General features: G+C 35.8%; 1 protein-coding gene across 2 annotated transcripts; it reads left to right on the top strand.

Annotated features, from left to right (window-relative positions):
- Positions 1-4: 4 nt before the first annotated feature.
- Positions 5-11,470, top strand: LOC139119849 (BTB/POZ domain-containing protein KCTD9-like). Of its 2 annotated transcripts, none has more exons than XM_070683770.1 (12): positions 5-237; positions 1,015-1,142; positions 1,426-1,472; positions 2,086-2,206; positions 2,840-2,898; positions 3,663-3,794; positions 4,088-4,251; positions 5,030-5,179; positions 5,957-6,062; positions 6,812-6,945; positions 7,329-8,152; positions 9,658-11,470. In XM_070683770.1, exons 1-11 carry the CDS (start codon positions 175-177, stop codon positions 7,443-7,445), a joined length of 1,221 nt encoding a protein of 406 aa, XP_070539871.1. In that variant the 5' UTR covers positions 5-174; the 3' UTR covers positions 7,446-8,152; positions 9,658-11,470. The 2 variants fall into 2 exon arrangements, with proteins under 2 accessions (XP_070539871.1, XP_070539872.1); XM_070683771.1 differs by having other exon boundaries at positions 11-237; positions 7,329-8,139.
- The last annotated feature ends 8,022 nt before the right edge of the window (positions 11,471-19,492 follow it).

The following is a 19,492-nucleotide window of genomic DNA, read 5'->3' as shown; positions in this document are numbered from 1 at the left end:
CATTGTGTGGCTTGTTAACCTTTCAAAATGGCAGCTCCCACAGCTGTGTGCGAGAGTGGTGTAAACAAAGTTTTTTAGGGAGGTATCCACAAAAGGGTCTCTCATCATCCACATACAGATTGTAAACTGTAAAAAAGCAAACCAATCCGCTGCTGTATGAATTAATCTGCTCCAATGTCCAAGGATAACGTGATGCGTGTAACTCTTATGAGGAATGGCCGCAATGGAGAAGGCCAGGTATTTGTCAAAAGTTTCTTTTGAGGTGAACAGCAAGTAGCATTTGATTTACTGGCTGGTGCTGGAGACTTCGTCCAGCTGTAGTAAGGAGACACCGACGGAATCGGAATATTTATATATCTCGAGTAGAATTAACTTTTCTTTATGCGTTCGATGTTTGAATCTCGAGGGCATATTTAGTTCGTTCAGTCTCCTCTGTGCTATTGTTCTGTGGTGTAGCCTGTATATGAAGAAAAACCCGAAGGGCGACTGGTACATGGTCAACGATCTTCGGTTTTGGCGATCACTTGATCTTTGCCTTTGAAACCAAGGGAGTCGCCAGGTTACGCCGTGGGGAGGGGATGGGAGTGTTTGGGATACTAGCAAACCCCCGCCAAGAAAATTCACGATTGCATTTTTTAATGCAAAACTTACAAATCTCTCAAAAGAGTAAGTTTAATAGTTGAAAAGTAGGTATGTTTCTGTAGTTCATATCACAGATTATCAACATAATTTTGAGATAGGGGAAAGAAGTGAGGATATTCAGATATCGTGTTCAAAATTTTGAATGCCAATCTTTCAGTTATTGTCATTATAATGAATACAGAAAATGCAAAACAAAATTTCCTTGTGCCATATTACAGTTATACAGTATATCAGAATCTGTATTTTGTGGAATTCGACTTCCACTTATACTACTTCATTTAAAAAAGATTAATTTCAAGCCGTGTTCATATGGTGTCAAATGCAGTTTTCTAACTGTTAATTAATAATCGACCAATGTTTTCATGTTGTCAGGTTGTTGCATTGCCGGAGACAATGGAGGAACTGTACTGTACAGCCAGTGATACGTTTCATATTGAGAACAACAGTGTTGTTATTTACACAGATAGGGGAGCAAGAGTCAATGATATCAGGCTCGTAAGGTCAGTTATTAAAAACATGACTTAAACCAACACTTTCACAAAAAAGTCCCATTTTAAACCATACAGTCCCAGTAGACAAATGACAAGAGTTCTGCAAAAAGTTTAAAGTATTCTTTTTTTCTTGTTCTGTAATTACAGTTTGACTAGAGACTGTTTCTAATCTTATACATGTTGCTATTATTGTTGTTAGCTGTGTTGTCAACACACATGTCATGAATATCACTGTTATGAATATCAAATCATTAATCCATGCATTCTTTGGTTTGTATTTCCCAATGAACAGAGACAATGATGTGTTATATGCAGCAGAACAAAGTGAAGCCTTTAAAGGTTTGTTGAAAATACAAGACAGCATGTTTACAGTAAAGTGCACAATGTTAGGAAATGATATTCTCCATTGATTAGATAAACTGGTATTTTACAAATACCAGTCTTGAATAGACTTTCTTTCACAATACTATACAAATAACGCTGGATCAAACTTCAGTGAGTCCATAGTTTCTGATCAATTTCTGCGTATAGTCACAAAAGATGAACAGTCCCAGTGACTCTCACACTGTTATCATTTCTGTTCCTGCTTGAGTGATGTTGCATGATGAGAACAAGAACAGTGCCGTATCCTGCCACTCAACTCCATGATGACGTATTAAAAAACCAAAGATACAACTTGTGAAAATATGAATCTTTTCTTATCATATATGAACTGCATATTTATTTTGTCAATTGGTATCTTATGTACTACTCTGGTTTTTGTACTTTTTGGTCAAAGGCCAGTAGTACTGAATTAAAATCTAGCTATCTATAATCAACTGCATCCTGCTGAACATTTTGATCTTTGCAACAGTACAGTCACACGGTATCAGTGCACCTCTAGAGATGCACTTGGATAACTTGGACAGTTTCTGTCTTGGTTCAATTCAACTGTTTTTTCTTCTTTTTATAGACCCACAGGTAGTGTTATCACAAGGACTGCTGACATGCAATGAGTTGTCCAGTACAGCTTGCATCACATCAAAACAATGGGTCACTCTCAATGTTGGAGGAAAATGTTTCACAACAACAAGGTAATTGTCTAACTTCAACGTGTAGGCAGTCAATCTTGGATGATCTTGTATTTTTCATGTACAAAAGTAAAATTATGAAAAAGAAAGTATAAATATATCTGTGCAAACATGCTTTGTTGCACACTCTTGGTGTTTATCACTAGCTTTTTACAAAGAAGGCTGTCAGCTATCTCTTTTTTTTCTTTGCAAGATAATTTGCAAAGAATTCAAAATTGACAATTTTTGCTGTGATTCTGCATTTCTTGTAGGAAAGTGTTTTATTAATTAAAAAAGGTTGTGCATAATGCTGTACCTTCAGCCACCATGTGTCTCTAAGTTCAATGTCATAGGATCTTCAGCCAAGACTTGTTCAGGACAAGCTGTCTGTGAAAATTGAATGATAGGTAACAGGAAAAATTCATGTTTGTACAACTGTATTCTCTCATGAAAACACCTTGACTGAAGGCAAGTGCTCAAAATACAACGGAAGATTATGTGTTGATTGTTTACATGATTTTTCTGTATATTTACAGTCTTCATCTTATATTCTCTTGAATTGATATCTTGCTTTTAATACTGATACGTCTGTGCCAGCCTTCCTAACTATAGGATGAAAGAAGCAAAACCAGTAACATTTCACTCTTTTGAACACAGGAATACGTTAACATGCAGGGACTCTGACAGTATGCTGGCTAGAATGTTTGGAGATAGAGGTCAGTATAAATCTACAAAAATATCCAGTTATAGAAATGACTGTTATCGAATTGTAGTGTTAGCCAATGCAAACTTTCCAAGCATCTGTGTAACACTCATGTTGATGTGTAAATATCCTGTCGATGTCGTGATATCACAGACGTTCTTTTGTGATATGGAATATTGGCTTTCCAATGTGATGTGTAAATATCCTGTCGTGATATCACAGACATTCTTTTGTGATATGGAATATTGGCTTTCCAAAACATAAGGTAACATATATTCAATTACAATATCGAAGAGAGTAGATAGGTACACTGTAATTGGTCAATGATGCAAGCACAGAATGATATCGTGTGATAATATTTGAAAGTAAAGTTGCAGAGTGTAGCCAGTCTGCATTTACCTTTGTTGAAGGTTGATATGTTTACTTTAAGGTTGGACTTTGGTTTAGACTTTTCATAAGGGAACTTTTATACCCTTCCATTTCAAAATCAGGAAAAAAACAAAGGGGTCATGCTACAAAAATTTGTTAGACAGTTTACCAGATACTTGAAATTCAAAATGGCTACCATACTTGTGTTCACTTTCTGGGGAAAAAATAAAATTCTGGATTTTCACAAAACTAAGCCAGTGAAAGCTTTATTTTCTCCATAAGCTTCAAAATGAGCCGCCACAAGTGGTAGGCCAAGAGAATATTGTAAAAAGTTTGAAAATCTAAATATCTGTCCCTTTAAAACATTCCACCCTAAGACAAAACATGAACTGATTTACCTTGTGGCAGATTTCCAATGGAGCAGTGCTGTGGATAACTCAGGAGCATACCTGATAGACCGTAGCAGTCGTTACTTTGAACCAATGCTGAATTACCTACGCCACGGTAAATTGATACTTGATGAAGGATTAAACCCTGAAGGTAAGCAGCCAGCAAACTTTTTAATTGCACATCATAAATAGTTTGATGAAAAAGTGATATGATAAACTGATAATGATAAACTGACTGCAGTATTCAAAATATTAACAAAGAGCCTGGTACAAATTATATATCCTTCAAGAAGTGTAGGGATATTTGTGCCAAACTCAACAGCAGTTTACTACATGCCTCATATATCTAATGTCGCGAGCCCCATAGTCATCATTTGACTGAAGGTGAACCGGAACTATTTTGAAATTGAAATTGAAATATAGTATGCAACACTTTCATCACAGGGGTCTTAGAGGAGGCCAAATTCTTTGGGTTGACTTCACTGATTGAACAACTAGAAGACATTATCAAAGCCAATGAACCCATCAGTGACCACACTCCAATAACTAGGAGGGAATTTATCACCTTGTTGATGAAGACACCAACTACGTCACAACTCAGATGTCAGGTAAGATGCTGTGTACAGTAGATAACTTGTATTCATAATTGTACCATTAGCAGTGATCTGTCTAGTCCAAAGTATAACCTGCCAATGGCTGAAGACATTTCATATAAACTGTATAGGGCTGACTAAAGGAAATTTTCAGAAATTTTAAAATTGATTCAGAGTACAGAAATGTGGTGAGTTCAAGGGCACATGAACCATTCTTTTAAATAGTTACTTGTATTATTACATAACTGTATGTAAACGTCAACAATATGTAATGATCAAGTAAATGTATTATTGCGATATCTTTCCATTTGATTCTGAAGATTTTTCACCATGACCCATTTAACCCTTTGAATGCCATAGTCAATTTTTGTCACCTTGATAAAATATACCACAATCAATTTTTTTCAGATTTTTGCCAAAATTTTGATAGAAAACTGTAGCATATGAAATGCAATGTCCATTTGGTCCAAAATTATCAAAAAAATTACACAAAAATTCATAAAAATTGGTAAAATGTTGCACTAAAATTTTGGAGAGAAAAATTACAGCACTCAAAGGGTTAATGACTAAAATTTGGCAAAGCAACTTCAAGTTCAGTTGTGTGGTTTGATGGAATGGTGGCAAGGTGGCTTTAACATTGCTCAAATGATTCAGAACAGAAAAGTTTGACACAGGTTGACAATTGTTTCAGGAAAATCTATGTGGAAAATGCCAGTTTAAATGTAGCATCAAAGAGTTACCATTGATATTCAGTGAGGAAATTAGGTTTGTCTATGTCTTTTTTTCTCTATAGGGAGTCAATTTCCATGGAGCCGACCTGTCAAAACTTGATCTCAGATCTATCAATTTCAAATCAGCCAATCTCAGTAGAGCTGATTTATCTGGAGCCAATCTATCCTTCTGTTCATTAGAAAGAGCCAATCTCTCCGGTGCTAAACTTGATGTAAGTATATCTACTCCATCAAATTTTACAGCTTTTAAAATTCTTTCACAAGGATAGTCCTGTCTTTTGTGTTTTTCTTTGTTACAGGTTTTTCAGCTTGACAGTGTTAACCATTGCATGTTCATATCACACGTTTTCTTCTGAAGTATACACAGAATGTGTTGATAAGCCAGATATTAAAGTTGTCGACTCATCATTTAATCACGGGTTAGGAAAACACGAAATTCTCTCAGATCATAGGAAAGACATATCCCGAATTTATAAAAGAATGTACCAAGGGGTTTTGGTCTTGGCAGAGATAGATCATTAATTGCCAGAACACAGGGTACCAGTTAATGACCTCTTTCAAGTTAAAGAAAGGCAAGTGACCCCTGTCTTTCCTAAGACCAGAGAGACTTCCAGCCAATGTTTAAATGAGTCGACAACTTTAATGTCTGGCTTATCAACACATTCTATGTGTACTCAAGAAGAAAAAATGTGTGATGAACATGCAATTGTTCACAGTCAAGCTGAAAGACCTGTAGCATAGAAGAGATACAGAGTGATTGTATGCTGTATAACAGAGGTAACTCTGTGTGGTCTTTCAGTTGAGTAAAAAAAGTATCACAGGCTATTTCTGTCATATTTTCAGTGTGTCATGTACATGAGCTATTGGTTGATTGTACGTAATATGACCATAGAGGGCAGTATTTTCTAGAGTACAAAGTATCACCTGCTTCTCTGAGCATGATAAAAACAGGTTGATTGAAGTTGGCCTTTTTAATTTTTTGTCACAAGGGTGCTGATCTGCAGGGAGTAAAGATGGTATTAGCAAATTTAGAAGGTGCTTCATTAAGAGGATGTAACTTTGAAGACCCAGCTGGTAGTAAAGCTAACATGGAAGGTAAGTTACTCTCAGATGCCTCCTGAGATGCTTCATTGCTCTGTTACCATGGTCTCATGATCCTCGATTTACTGGCAATAAAGTCTCATGACACTGTTTTTACCGGTGATGCATTTTGAACAGTGACTATTTCTGAACCTGGCTTTCATGTTTGTTTGCCTGAGGACCTGTCAGTCCCCCCAAATCTGTCAGTTTCAGAAGGCTTTCGGCTGCAGGGAAACTGATTCTTCCTGAAGAAAAAAGCAAACATTTGCTGTAAACAGCTAATATGACCAGTCAGCGTGTGCTATATAATACCCCTCATTCTATTTTCTCACTGTAAAATTGAGAAGTTACTTTGCGGTCAACTTAGCTTGCCTACAGACCACACAGCAATCTTCTTTTACTCATTCTAGAATGCGTACATGCCCAGATGGCACTGTCAAACTTACCCATTCAACAGTTGTCCCAAATGTTAACCAGTTAACAGTTTTGGAAACTGTTGACTGGTTCTTCCGGCTCTTTGCATGTACCATTGCCAACATGAAGCATACCTTGTGACTGTAAATTAACAAATCATAACAGAGATTTTGACAAGGTATGTCACAAATGAAATTATTCTCTGCTCATGACGTATGTACAGCGGAGATGTCTTTAGTGTGTTGACTTCGAAAGACATAAAGTTCCAAAGTATTGCAGATCACATCAGAAAGTAATCAGTGCATGTATGATTTCAGTTTTTTTCTAAAATTTTGCTTGACATTTTTCAGGTGTGAATATGAAGGGAGTTGATCTGGAAAGCAGTCAGATGGCAGGTGTCAATCTTAGGGTAGCAACACTGAAGAATGCCAATCTACAGAACTGCAACCTACGATGGGCAGTCCTGGCTGGAACAGATCTTGAGGTTTGTGATTTCATACAGAATATTTAAGATACTGCTTCACTTACCTGTAACCATGGATACACGTATCATCCTTTGGCACGTGTAAAAATACAGAAAATGTATGGTAGGACATAATCATTAGATACACTCACACATTCAGTCTAGGCATACAACATGTAAAAATACAACTAAATTGGTATATTCTTTATATACCTTTCTTCGTTGTATGTGTAGTAGGTTTTGTTATTACCATAAAATAGTTTTATTAGATAAAACACAATTTTGGCAAAAATGCCAAAATTTATAAAGAGAAGCACCAATGCCACATTTGTTAACTTTAAATAACATTTATCAGTGCTAGCTGTGACATAGACATGACACGGAAGGTTTTGTTTTCTCTGTAGAACTGCAATTTATCAGGCTGTGATTTACAAGAAGCCAACTTACGTGGTGCCAATGTGAAGGGAGCGGCTTTTGAAGAGATGGTCACACCGTTACACATGTCACAATCAGTCAGATAGACAGTGAGCAAACCAGCATGCATCTCAAATCAATGAGGCAGAAAACAGACACTGTGTGAACATTTTTGAATGTCAGTGAGACAAACATTTGCCTTTATTATACTTTCTACAACACTGAGTCAATGTTGCAAAGAGACTGTTACCTTGTTACACAGGTAGCAGTCAGCATAAAATCAATGAGCATTAGTTACAGCTAACACCTCACTGCACATATGGTTATATGGTGAGAAGATTTCAAAGGTACAAGGAATGCCGATTTATTTCACACATCAGGGTCTTTTAGCTGAGAAATTGCTACATTGTTACAATAAGTCACAGTAGGATAAGTGAAACGACTGGAGTTGAGTGCAATCTCTGATGGGAAAAAGTAGGGAGTGCGAAACTACCTGCTTTGTTGTCCAAGTTCAAGTTTTTATTTGCAATGCAAGTTTTTACATCTCCTATTATGTAATCTTGAATGGCTCTGTCAACTTGTTGAATCAAATTTTCCTACCAAGATGGTCTGACATATCAAAATCTATTTTTTGGTAACAGTGCACTCAAGACATAATCTAGGGTGGAACCCAGAACCTGCTTGCTCTAAAACAGGGTATTTACTTTCCAATGATGCTATACACTCAAGCATGAATAAGTTTTCAATTTTATGCAGTAATTTCCCTCAACTCTGAAGGAAAAAGGAATATACTGACCAAATGTAGAACTTTCATGTTTTAGCTCCGCTGTCAGCGACGCGGAGCTTGTCAAATAGGTTGATTTTCCGTCTGTCCGTCGTCGTCGTCGTCCGTCGTCCTCGTTGTCCGTCAACAATTGCCTTCTCCTCTGAAACCGCAAGTCCAATTGCTTTGAAATTTTATATGCAGTTCACTTGGGGTGACCTCACTTAAGTTTGTTCAAATCGTGGTGAAATTTGCATATTTGTATTTTTGGGGCATTTTTTGCTGTTTTTGGTAAAAAAAATCTTCTTCTCTGAAACCGCTTGTCTGATTTCTTTGAAATTTGATATGCAGTTTACTTAGGGTGACCTCATTTAGATTTGTTCAAATCTTGGTGAAATTTGCATATTTGAATTTTTAAGGCAATTTTTGTCATTTTTGGTAAAAAAATCTTTAAAAATCTTCTTCTTCAAAACTACCAGTCAGATAGCTTTGATATTTGGTACATATGTCCTTAGGGATGATCTTTTTCAGATTTGTTCAAATTGTGCAGAAATATGCAAATTTGCATTTTTAAGGCAATTTTTGCCATTTTTGGTCAAAAAATGTATTTCTCAAAAGGTGCTGGTCTGATAGTTTTGAAATTTGGTATACAGGTTTCTACAGATAAGCTAAGTAATATATATTGAAATTATGGTGAAATCTGTAATTTGTATTTTTGGGGCAATTTTGCCATTTTTGGTTAAAAAATGTGTATTTCCAAAACTACTCATTTGATAGCTTTGAAATTTGGTATACAGGTTCCTACAGATGAACTTATTGAAATTTATTGAAATTATGATGAAATCTGCAATTTTACACTTTTGGGGCAATTTTTTCGTTTTTGGTCAAAAAATGTGTATTTCCAAAACTACTCATCTGATAGCTTTGCAATTTGGTATACAAGTTCCTACAGATCACTTTAATGATATATATTGAAATTATGATGAAATCTGCAATTTTGTAATTTAGGGGCAACTTTTTCGTTTTTGGTCAAAAAATGTGTATTTCCAAAACTACTCATCTGATAGCTTTGCAATTTGGTATACAAGTTCCTACAGATCACTTTAATGATATTTATTGAAATTATGATGAAATCTGCAATTTTGTAATTAGGGGCAATTTTGCCATTTTTGGTCAAAATGTGTATTTCCAAAACTATCTGATAGCTTTGAAATTTGGTATACAGGTTTCTATAGATTAACTAAATGATATTTATTGAAATAATGATGAAATCTGCAATTTTTAATTTTGGGGGCAATTGTTGCCATTTTTGGTCAGAAAATTTTATTCTCAAAAAACTACTCATCAGATAGCTTTGGTTGACATGTTCTTAGGGATGATCCGATGTGATATATTCAAAGTATGATGAAATCTTCAATTGTGTATTTTTGCAGCTATTTTAGCCACTTTTTTCTGGCCACTGCATTGAGCTATCAAAGATTTCCACCTTCTTCATCAACATGTGTCAAAAATAGTTATTCTCTACATAAACACAGTGGAGCTATATCGCCCGCTAGATCGCTTGTCTATTAGTTCTCATTAGCAAGGTTTCATATTCCAGTGCCACAGCAGAATACTGAAGTGAAAATCTGTAAATACCCCCTCATTCCTTAGCTGTAAGGTTTAGACTGATCACACACTTCTTTATTTTGCATTCAGCTCCTTGCTTCTTATCGCAAAATTGGATACTAATTAATTGCATACTCTACAGGTTGACTGTTAGCGTAGAAACTTTGAATAGAGGAAAAATAGATTGAAGTATATCAGGTATTTACTTCAGTTTAAAGTTCCAGTGCTCATATCAACAGTTCTAAAGGTGCATTCAGATAAATGACTTTCAAGATGAGGAAAGGCATTTGTTCATAAATTTTTTGAAAAATGCACATGGAACAAATCTGTCACAATTTGCCTACAAGAAACTCAATTGATGCAAATCAATGTAGATATGCATGGCACCACCAACAGCGATAGAGTATTTTCTTTTGTTTTTATTAATTTTCATTGCATCTCAAGGCACATATTAGAGATTGCTTCCCCTGTGTTCATACTTCAAAGATGGGAAGAAGTGAAACATAGAAACAAGTGCTGTTGTTGATCCAGATTTTAGAACTCAGTATAAAGTTATCAATGATGACATATTTACAATACAAATTTAATATAGTTTTAAGGCTGGTCAAGTTCTGATGTCCAAAGTCTCTTACCTATATTTGTGTGCACGATTTTCTTGAGAAAACACTTAAAAAACAGGCAGACTTAAAGTTTGTGAGCAACCAGGCCTTTGGTTAATCCATTCTAAATTTCAATGTATAGGATAGAACAATATTTGAATGTAAAGTTTTCAACTGGTTTCCATGGTAATAGCTAATGAACATGAATCATGTTGGGGAAGGGGTCACAGAAAGTTAAAATGTGATTCACTTTCAAATTGATGATTACATCATTTTGATGTCAGGGATCCCGTGAATGTTTGCTGTAGAGAGGGACAATTGCCGTATTGCTGCAGAAAGGAAAGAGAAGTGTGCTTTGTAGGAGATCATGTGATTGCTTTGTTGAGTGATCACATGATTACATGGAATCCTGTCATTGGCTAAGAAGTTTGGGATGAGGATGAACACATGCAATACAAGGGGAACACTAGGTTATGATTGGGGAGTAGAAAAACTTGTAGGGGATTCATAGAGATCTGACATAAGGGGTTTTGATTTTCTAATATATTACTGGGTGAGTTAGAAGGGGGGGAAACCAACCAGACTGGGTGGTCTGTGCTCTCGCAGCTTATATGATACTCAACTATGCAAATCAAAATTACAATAGAAATAGCAAAGTAGAGAGAAACAGACCAAACTTGGTATTTTAGACCTTACTTTTTTATATGAAAGAAAGATTGATTTTCTTGACGGAATGTGTTAATGCATGTATGATTATGTAATGCAAATATCATTCTTCCCATTTCCAGTCATATTGTAAAATAAATTCTCATTATTTTACTTTTGATTTTAATTACATTGTTTCTTAGGTCAGTGTAAAAAAAGTTTTGATTTTCATTTTTGGATTTTCAATACACTGATTTTAATGTATTTTACATATTGTTTTATTTTAGAAACAAGTTTTAAGAGCCCAAGGGGACAGTGCCTATGATTTACAGAACAGAATCTTTCATGTGAATATCCACTTTCAACTCAATAAAGCTGTGGCTAATATATTTGTTAGACTTTAAAGCTGTTCTTCAAATCAAATTTTTCGATGAATTGGGTCAAAGCCTGTGATGAAAAAAGGGCTTATTATGTGCAACTTTTTAATGAAAATAAAACTCGCAGATTTGGTAACATACTCTGTGAAACTGCATTGAATTTATACAATAGATCATCTGCAGTCTTTGATAGTGATGTACTATTTAAGCAATAAAGCACACCCAGCGATGATATATCACAAGATTTTGACCAGTTCATGACATATATGCACGAGTGATAGCGAGTGCATATATGAAGTGAACTAGTCAAAATCGAGTGGTATACCATCGCTGGGTGTGATTTATTGCTATCATATCATAATAGTATATTGAAATTCTAGGGTGGAACGTCAAAAACGGATTTTTGCTCAAGCTGAGAGCTCGTGCATATGCCAGCCGTGGTATATTGCCAATATACCACGGTATTTTTCGCGTCTCGACCAATCAGATCGCTGAATTTGCGCCATCAATATACTGGTATGATATAATTTAAGATATCAGAGGATGAAAACTTTTACCATGTTATTTTTAGTCACTTCATGTGAAAAGTCCACCTATCTTTTGGTTTGCCAACTTCCAAAATCATAGCTCACAAAACATTTCAGGCAAATCTGCAAACAGATTGACAAAAGTTATACCTTGTTAGAGATTGAGGTCTTGACCGTGCATTAGGTGAATTTTCCCGATCATCTTTTATGTGACATGGTCCAGTTGACCAATGTAGTCACGCTGACGTTGGTGAAATGCCTGGGCGGCGTTTGGATGCCTGTGAAATATGTTGAGGGCGCTGTTCCGCTGGAGGATAATTGTATACATATATCTTTAAAATAGTATGGCCACGTTCATCAAATCCTTGTACTGCGTAAACACGTTTGATTTGTTTGACCTTTTTTATAATCTCCATGAAACAAATGCTTTGATTTCACGAGATAAAATCACTTCCTGTTATCTCTTGCGTTTTTAACAGTTTTAAGAAGGCTGCGTCTCGACAATTAATATATTAAAAGTTTGTACACGGAGTCTGATATGTAAAAATCTGGCAAAGCAGTTTTCTGTGGTAGAAAAATCGAATAACCCTTAAAAATTTCATTTATCGGGAAATATCATATACTTCAAATTCATTTTCCAAAGATGGAAAACGTTTAGAGAGCCTTCGAATTCATATTTGGGAAAACCTGCCGGCCTCCCCCCCTGAAACGTACCAGGCGTATGAAACAAAATTGCCAAAAATCAAACGACAATACTGATTTGAATGTACAAGCTTGAATTTTCTATTGCTTGCATCGTAAGAAAAGACATTTAAGTTTGTGGCGCCATATTTCTTATTTGCTCTTAACGATATATTATTTCCAACAAAACTTCAAAAGTACTGTTGGTAAACTTAATTTTTTTCATCAAAACTTTAACCGTTGATAAATTTACGGAAACAATTGCCAGAAAGGTTTTCTTTATGCCGATAATTTCACGTCGGCAAGAGTAAGGGGTGAACCATTTGATATTGTGGGGGGGGTGGGACTTGGAAGATTGACTCTGGAGCATTATTTGTTTCTCCTTGCTTCACATGGAATTACTAGTATGTTTTTCAGCTGTGTGATTTCTGGCATCTTTTTTATTATTTCACCTCTCATAGCTCAGAGGAATCTTTTTTCAAGCGCGCATGCGCGCGCTGAAATACCAAATATTCGCTGTTACGTTCCTTTTGTTAATTTTCTTCATACATTTTTCTTCATGCAAACAGCATCTGCCTCAGGAAGGAGGAAAGTTGGAAAGAAAATTGAAGCGTCCTGTTTGGAAGCAAAATTACTGATGGAGACAATCAGAAGTCATCGAGGTCTCAATCTGTAAGAAAACCGCTACCACTATTAGTGATTAGGTAGTAGGCTAAAATCATGTGGCACAAACCATCTAAGGATTTGAAAGACTGTAAATGCATAGAGGTAGTTAAATACTGAAATGACACAATTAATCCAGTTACTTGAGAGTGGTTAGGAGAGGTCCCCCCGATACAGAAAATTTTGAATTTTACATATTAAAATGCGGTTATTTGGTGCCCATTTATGTTTTATTCAGAGTTTTTATGGAGACTCAAAATATATGAGACACAAATTGATTTACAATTATTACCTTGTTAACAGAGACTAGTCAATATCCCAATAGATAAAAAATCTATTTTTTCACTTATTAATACAAAGAAATAGAAATTAATGCAACGAAAGGCAAAGAAATCAAAATGCAGCTTCCGCATATGTATATGCTACAGAAGTGCTTGAGATTTCTAATGTTGTATTTAGAACGACAGAAATGCATTCTGGGAAATAAGAATGATGTATGGGTCAGTTCATATATATGTGTGAGCAGAGAAAGCCGTAAATTTGTAAAACGAAGAAAACTAAGTAATAGAAATTGGAGCGCAGCCTTGATGGGAAAAGATGTGATTTAAGGGGTCGGTAACTTTTGATAATTTGTTTTACCATTTTGTTTTGTATGTCAATTTCAAATTATTCTTCTACTCACCAAAGCATGCTGAAACGCCCCCTATTCAGTTTCGTTAACACAGTGTATTTTACATGTGTGGAATTCAAATGATATTTACGTTTGAATTCTAGTCCGGGCAAGAATTACAGCGCTGTAATAGTCGCGCCAGCGGCTTACTGACTACGCATGCGCTTATTCATAGCGAGCGCAGCGAGAGCGGCCGAAGGCCGCTCGCGAAGCGAGCATTAAGACTAATGCGTGTACAAGAAATTTAGAATGGAATCTCTATATACCTACGAGTTTGAAAAGAGAGCACAGTTCCATGGAGGCGGCCATTTTGAATACTTTTACACGGATTGCGTGAAATTAAAGATATCATCTACCACAAAAACTACTCGACAATGTGTATTGCCGACAAAAGAATCTCTCTGTTTCAAAGAAAGTGTGAAATTTGTTTCAAAATGACTATTTTCGATCACTTTTGAAGGCCCGGATCGGTCATCACTAGGCGCCGCCATTTTGAAACAAGCCTATTCTCGCGAGAACGAATGGTCAACTCACGCGAGAATTAAAAATAGTGTGCTGAGACAGTGAGAGCTAGCTACCGACGGGAATATCAGTACGTGTTTTACATTAGACTGCCTCTTTTCCCGCCCTGTTTAATATAATAAAACTGATCGGAATCATATAATTTACCAGTTTTAAATAATTTTCGTTAGTGAACATGGCATTTCCGAGTAAATTGCTATAATGTTATTCTAGAAAACAATTGACAACAATTCAACCTCAACGAGTCAATGGCTAAGTTATGAATCATGCATCAAACACAGAAATTAGCATGCTATTGCCTGAAAACATCAATGACGATATACTACGCTGCGCTCGCTCTCAGGTCAGACCTGTTACATATTAGGGACGATTCAGAATTTACTTCCAGGGGGAGGGTGGAGGATTTTCTATTTTCTGGGTGATTTTTTTCCACGGCCCCCCCTAGTAAATTATAGAAAAAATCTATGGCCCCCCCTCATCTTTCGTGTTTTTTTCCATGGCCCCCCCCCTAATATATACATGCATGCTTATACACTATAGACATATCCAGTCTAACAAGTTGCAGGAACTGTAGTGGACATTTAATCGATGATATAACAAATCATTTCAGGGTTATCTATAAAAAGAATGATTTGCAGGGACTGCAGGTGGCACACTTTTGGAAAGGGTAGCAATAAACATATCTGTTGTAAATTTCTGAAGAAAAGTTAATTACTAAATATGAATATGTTCTTCGTTATGTCTCACTGATACATATGATGCACACAAAGACAAGCAAAGATGTCAGTTAGAAATGGTGAACAGGAAATCAGAGGAGCAGATAATTGGCAAAGTGATATATATCTAGAAGTTTAATTGTAGATCATTTGCAGATATCCAGATATTTCTGTAAAGTAAGATGTACATGTACATGCACAAGTTCAGCATACATTTTCATTTGATGATGCTGAATGCAGACTCACGGTGAAAGTTTTAAACATTAGGAATTAAAATTGGTGAAAGCCCACTTCTTTTTAATTTTCTCTTTTTTTCTAATTTGGTTGTCATAAAACCAGTAGCTGCCACGGAAAGCAACAATGCTGAGGAATATTTTAGATCATTTCTTGAACAAAACACCTTATCAAAAACATGAATTCACATGTTATTGTGCTCATTCCATTAACAATCCAATGTTCATATTAAAATGCAGATAACCCTGTGTAAGTCAAAGTTCACATTTTGTCAGCAGTATTTTCAAAATTGACAGAGCATTCATATTTTAAATTTTTTTAACAAACTTTAATTTTAAAATAGTCATGATGCGCATGTTTTCAGATGACACGAAACAATACATGTTAATTTGTTTTTTTGCCTTTTCTGCCAGCCGCCACTGAGAAATCTTTGATTATACATATCAGAATGAATGGGACACAAAAGTATTAGCATCAATACACAATGTGTAAGCCTATCCATATTTCTCCTAGCCTCATACACACTGAGATCACTTCTTGGACTACAGCAAATTTCTTGTGTACACAATATTTCAACAATCCGACACCATAGCATTGATGCAGAGCCACATGATCTTCTGGATGCACATACAGGATTATTGGAAAATCAACCCTTTTGTAAATTTTTCACCATATATTTTTGACAGTAATACATAATATTTTTATTTTCACTATTCGCTGAAAAGCAACTTGAAGATGAGACGGCCATAAATTTATTTTCAAAAAAGTTTATTGTAGATGTAAGCACCGTAAAAAGTTATGTAGAACATTTAAAAAATTTAGAAAGGGTAAAATTGATGAGAATGAAACATAGAAAAAGGAGCAGAAAAGAAGAGAGGATAAAAAATACGAGGACTATGACTGGTTAAAGTTGCTCTTGAGTGGGAACCTTAAAAATTTAAACGTAAAAGAATTAGATAAATACCTTGATAAACATAATTACCAAAACAAAAAAATTGAAAGCTGAAAAAGTTCAAATTATAACCGCACATATACATGCACAACCTTCATTCAATTTAAGAAAACTGTCAGGGAAAGATGTAACAACTTATGTCACAGATGAGTCAGAGTCAGATAGCAGTGACTCTGAATTGGAAATCTCTGTCAATGGAGTCATTGAGAGTGATGATGATGGTGTTCGTTCTGAATATAATATGACACAGACACTGAACTGACGAAATCCCAGAGAACCAACGTGAGTAGCAAGTCGTTTTGTTTTGAATTAAGGTGGAGCTGCATGTTGCCAACACAGTTTTTTTCAAAGCAATATTTCTCATCAAAGATGACAAGGAAACCCCCTCATACCATATATTTTCAAAAAGCAGAGACTCTAAAGTTTAGTATGGTAGCAGTAGTTACTCAAAGGATGAAGTGGGTGTATATTTGGGGTAAAAAACCTCAATTTTGGTATTAATGATAAAATTGATTTAAGTCAAAAACTAGACAGTATTTTCTGAAATGTCATATTTCACTTGAAAGGAGAGTATATGTAGAATAAAACGACTATTTTATTTGGCATTATCCATCCTCATTTTAAAATTGTAGGGGTTTAAAGACTGACACTCTAATAATTGATTAAAATCATGATCAGCAAAATTAAAATGCCTCTTATTCAAAATGCCTCTTTTTAAAAATGTAAGAGCTTTATTGCCAAACAAAACCAATTGATAGTCGTTTTGTTATATAGCATTTAAAAAACATAATGTGAAATTTCAGAAAATTTGACCCAGTCGGAGTGGAGTTATATTCTTCGGAAATTTTGAAATTGGGAGGCAAAAGAAGCCAAGAAATCGGGTGATTTGCATACATTTGCACAAATTAACACTTCTTTATCATGCAACTTTACACTGCTTTACAAGCTACAAGGTGAACCCAACCTGATGATGCTGAATATTTGCTGTAATTTTTAGCATTTGTTCAATGTTCATCTCTGTGTATCAGCATTTGTTTGTTATTCTATCACTACATAGAACACCCAATGCTGTATTTAGCAAACATACCAGTGTGAACATAAATGACCATTGTTATTGTTGATAAATGAATTCTAGCCTGGACTTGATTCGAGATCTCTTTTCAACAAAACCAACCCCGACTGTTTACTGTATGGTTTGTGTTGACATGCTAAATACTGGACATTTCATGACGCTTCAGGGAGGAGAACAAGATACTGCAGTAGATGCATAAAACAAACCACTGTGAATATTACCGAATTTGGCAGCTAAAGGAGTTTAACTAAACACGTTGAGTTTATCTGTCACCCAGGTAGCATCTATGGTTCTCTTTTGTAGAGATCAGAAATTCTGGGCAAATATTGAATTGATGATTTTTTTCCTTGGCCCCCCTAAAAGATTGTGGTATTTTTGTCTGGCCCCCCTAAATTTTCTTGGGAAAAATGGGTGGCCCCCCCCCTGAAAATCCTCCACCCCCCGGAAGTAAATTCTGAATCGTCCTTAATATACTATGCGAGTAACCGAAGTGTACCCTTCTTTCTCATGATGGGCGCCGCCATGTTTTTTTTTTTTAGTACTCGTAAATAAACAAATACGAAACAAATTACTATGATATAACATGCCTTTTATAAAATATACCTCTTTTATTAGCCAGTAAATGTTATTATACACCTTGTCGCTGATACAAAGTATCGTTGATATAGATAAACGGAGAAAACTGTCGTGCATATGAACGGGGGCATACGCAAAGAATGCTGGGATTGAATTATAGAAGAGCGCCCCCTGTGTCAATAATTAGATTAAAAAATTGCAAGTTTTTAGACGGAGCGCTATAGTTTTCAGCTTGCAAGTGGAAGGTGGGCAGTGCGGTTACCATTGCAATGATAATTATTGCATAATACGTCCCTTGTTTAACGCCATAGGCTGTTATCATTGTAAAAATTGCCAATTTTTGTCCAAAATTCTTACACGCTACAGAAAATCTATACCTGCCCTGCTGCAGGGTTTGACGTCGTGTAAGTACGTGAACTGCTTTCATCAGAGGGAAACTGGGCATAGTTGTCATATAAACGTTTATGAAGTAACATTACAGTTTATCATGAATCAATACAAATAACATTGCCAATCTTAACCCCTGGCGCGACACCAAGGGCTGAGCCCTATATAATATTAACAATGAAGTTTACATATACACAGGAGGCAGAATACCGTGTATCTCAACATGCTATACTGGGTAGGACTAGCAACATTAAAAAACACAAATAGTGGCCCTTTAACCTTTTAGATGTACAAATAATTCATGGACACATATGTATCTTTATAGAATATTGCAAAACACTTTCAAACCAACCAGGAGTCTGAGGAGTCCATGTTCTTTTCTTCAGCTAGACCTCTTACATTGTAGTAAACTCCAATATGCCAAGTGATAAACACCTTTCTCAATGCCAGTATTGAAACATTGTACAGTTACCGGCTAGTCGACAAATCCTTGAGCTGCCTGTCGATTCATGTCCGATGAAATGATCACAATCGAGGGTACTTTTATTCAACTTACAAGGTCGTGTCTTGTCATATAACTTTCTTAAAGTTTTCCACCAGAAAGGTTTAATAATTTAAAATCCAAAGTGATCGATTGATCCACTTGTTCTCAAGATATTCTTTTACAGCTTACTTCACACTTATGATCAGACACCTGTGATAAGTTTTTTTTCCTAAGAATTCCGAAGGCTCAGACAGGTCGACCCACTAATCTCAATACCAAACGTAATGGTAAGATCTGGAGAAACCGTAAAAACTAGATTCGAGAAAACTTTTCTCGAGTGCTTTCATAATATTGGAAGTCAGGCCTTATATTTACTGGAATCAGAAACTGAGGATGGAATACATAACCATTGTGTATACTTACAAGGCATCACGAATAATTTGGACGAGTAATTCAGTATCTGGCACTATTGTGTGCTAACGTGTGCAAGAGACATCTGCAAAAGAGCTCATCCAGTTACCTACACTCTATAATGTACTGCTATCAAACAGCTGTATCGAACACCACTGGGAGGTCTGAGAAACGGGTGCCAGTGATGTTACGGTGTGTGGGTTGGAACTCTTAGAATTTCCAACAATCGACTTTGGACCGTAGTGACATATGTTTTGCCTCACTTGC

The sequence above is a fragment of the Ptychodera flava genome, chromosome 20 (assembly GCF_041260155.1).
Source record: "Ptychodera flava strain L36383 chromosome 20, AS_Pfla_20210202, whole genome shotgun sequence".
In the NCBI taxonomy this organism is placed as follows: domain Eukaryota; kingdom Metazoa; phylum Hemichordata; class Enteropneusta; family Ptychoderidae; genus Ptychodera; species Ptychodera flava.
This window is presented reverse-complemented; position numbering and strand designations above follow the sequence as displayed.

Coding starts and splice junctions, on each gene's coding strand:
- LOC139119849 (XM_070683770.1), top strand. CDS start 175: ATGTCCAAGGATAACGTGATGCGTGTAACTCTTATGAGGAATGGCCGC. Junction 1,143..1,425: donor AATGATATCAGGCTCGTAAG/GTCAGTTATTAA, acceptor CCCAATGAACAG/AGACAATGATGTGTTATATG. Junction 4,252..5,029: donor CGTCACAACTCAGATGTCAG/GTAAGATGCTGT, acceptor TTTTCTCTATAG/GGAGTCAATTTCCATGGAGC.